Source organism: Plectropomus leopardus, unplaced genomic scaffold (assembly GCF_008729295.1).
Source record: "Plectropomus leopardus isolate mb unplaced genomic scaffold, YSFRI_Pleo_2.0 unplaced_scaffold16107, whole genome shotgun sequence".
Taxonomy (NCBI): Eukaryota; Metazoa; Chordata; class Actinopteri; order Perciformes; family Serranidae; genus Plectropomus; species Plectropomus leopardus.
This window is the reverse complement of record NW_024617286.1, coordinates 1-2464: the sequence shown is the minus strand read 5'-3', so window position 1 is coordinate 2464 and position 2464 is coordinate 1. Positions and strand designations below refer to the sequence as shown.

General features: G+C 39.4%; 1 protein-coding gene across 1 annotated transcript; it reads left to right on the top strand.

Moving 5' to 3' along the window:
* Nucleotides 1-218: 218 nt before the first annotated feature.
* On the top strand, nucleotides 219-1532 carry LOC121964571 (voltage-dependent R-type calcium channel subunit alpha-1E-like; the record flags this gene model as incomplete). Its single annotated transcript, XM_042514776.1, has 4 exons — nucleotides 219-326; nucleotides 412-512; nucleotides 1151-1257; nucleotides 1352-1532. Coding segments are annotated over 4 exons (497 nt in total), but the record flags the coding sequence as incomplete, so codon positions are not given.
* Nucleotides 1533-2464: the final 932 nt, after the last annotated feature.

Sequence of the window (2464 nt, the reverse complement as noted above, 5' to 3'; positions counted from 1 at the left end):
ATTTGAGCTAAATTGTCCCTAAACCATTGATGTCAGATTTGGTTGTTGTAACATTGGTCTTAAATTTCAGGCCAGCTGGCATTAAAAAGTCTTAAATCTAACTTGCCTAAAGCTGTAGGAACCTTTATGATTATGTTCGTCTGATCAACCACGATTTTTTTAGCTTCAAACTCATTAATATCACATATTTTGTGGCTAAATGTGGATGTTTGTCGCAGGTGGTGAGGACCGTATCGCTCTGGATAGTGAACTGCAAAAAGAGATCAGTATCATCTGGCCTTATCTGCCCCAAAAGACCTTGGACCTACTGGTACCTATCAACAAAGGTCTGGCTCTAACTCTGGAGGAAATACTCAATGTAACGCTGAGAGACAAGCAGTAACAGTTAATGTAGCGTGTCTGCCCTCACAGATACGGATATGACGGTGGGGAAGATCTACGCCTCCATGATGATAATGGACTACTTCAAACAGAACAAAGCCAAGAAGCTCCGGCAACAACTTGAAGCTCAGGTCAGCTCTGCATGCTGTTAGTAGCATTGTCGCACTTCAATCTTCAATTTCTTACCCTGTTTTAAAATTAGATATTCACAGAAAAAGATATATTTACAAATTGATTTTAAGGAAGAAGAAGAAAAACAAAAAGCATCCAACATTAGAGCACAGTTTCAGATAGCTGAGCTGTAGATGTTTATCATCTATCATATGGGACTTGTTCGAATTTTCTATTGCAGTACTATGGCACACTTCTAAGCATAGTGTGATGTATTACATAGAGAAACAAAACAAGCTTTACATTATAAGCTGTGATATGACCTTACCTTTAGGATGTTAAAAAAAGAAGCACAACAAGGAAAAAAGGGGAAAAAATGGGGCAAAATTGCAGTCGAGCAAAAGAATCACGTTTATTCCCAGTTAGTTATATTTCTTACGCATCCGTTGTTACCAAACAGAACTATGTACATTCAGGGAAGAATGTAGCGAATGTATGTGGAAGTTACTTAATTGTTCTGTATTTGGGGTTTATAGTACTCAGTCTTCTTTGACCTTTCAAATTCTTAAATTTGGGCTTGAACAATGTGAAAATGAAATTGTAACAAAGCCCTCTGACCTCTATTTGATGTGATGTGTTTCTGTTTCACTCATTTCAGAAGAGTAACTTAATGTTCAAGCGTCTTGACGCCTCTACACTCCCTGAGGACATTCTGTCCAACACCCAGACGCTGCCGATGATGGCCCACAGTGCTGGCTCAGCCCTGTGAGTCTGTGCATGCTTGCAGATTTTTAGTTTTTTTACATTTGTGTCTCTATTTATGCGTTTGTTTTATCGTTTCTCTCTTGTCACAATACAGGACCAGGGGAGGCTTTGTGGCTCTGAGCCCCATCTCACCTCAGGAACTGTTTTTACAGCCCATAAGCTCTGACACAGAGGCTGGTCAGCAGCAGAATCTGGTAAGAAAAAGCACCAACATGCGCCTAAAACCATGCAACCACTGCAACCATGTCTTAGAGGAGGGATTCATAACCTTTTAACTGAACACTGTCAGCTCGTCACAGGGTGTCTATAGAGACAGAACGCAATTAGGTCCCACCCACACCGGAGGGGAAGGAAGTCATGGCTCTCCAGTGACTTTGTATTGTGTAAAGGTGCCTCCTTGTCACATATGTCTCTGGGCAAACAAAAAAAATGTCTAAAAGCTGCTTTGTGGTGGGATGACAAACATAGTAAACAATCCAGAATTTATTTTTTGTAAGGTGCCTAACAGAAAAACAGTCTTTAAGAAGATAAAAGTGGATACAGTTAACAAATCAGGCTTTAGCAGGAAGAATGAGAAAACTGTTGGATCCTGACTCTCATGAGTTACAGTTGCTAATTTTACCAGACCAATCGTAGAAGTCGAAGCTAGCTAAGCTTGTAAATATCAAAGTATTTCACTTCTGGCTATTTAGAGGGATCATTTCATGATCTGCAAGGTAAGGAGAAAAGACAATGAGACAGAAGGACACTACTGACTTTTTCAATGTAACTTTTACTCTCTGGAAGTCATAAGGTGCTAAAGTAATCCTTTGACAAGTTAAAATCTAATGTTTCTACTTCAACACAGGCATTTTGTTTCATCCCTTAATTGCATATTGTGGTGCCGATTGTTTTCCCCTCCAGTGGGGGTGGTTTTCCGAGTGTGACGTGTTGCGCTCTGTCTCTAAGTGTAGGGTTTGCAGGCAGTTAAATGAAACAGCAATTTTCCTTCTTGTTTCTTGATAAACTAAAGAGGTCAAAATAAAAAAAGTAGTAAGTAGGAGAATTTTTTATTTTCAGTTTCTTATCCTGTTATTAATTTCACAATTCCATAAGTGCAACACACATCTGCAGTGTTTCAGAGTGTCACGTGACCTGATGCCCATAACACTCACCGTGCTCTTCTTTATACTATAAACTAATGCTGTTATTCAGAAAAACACACTGC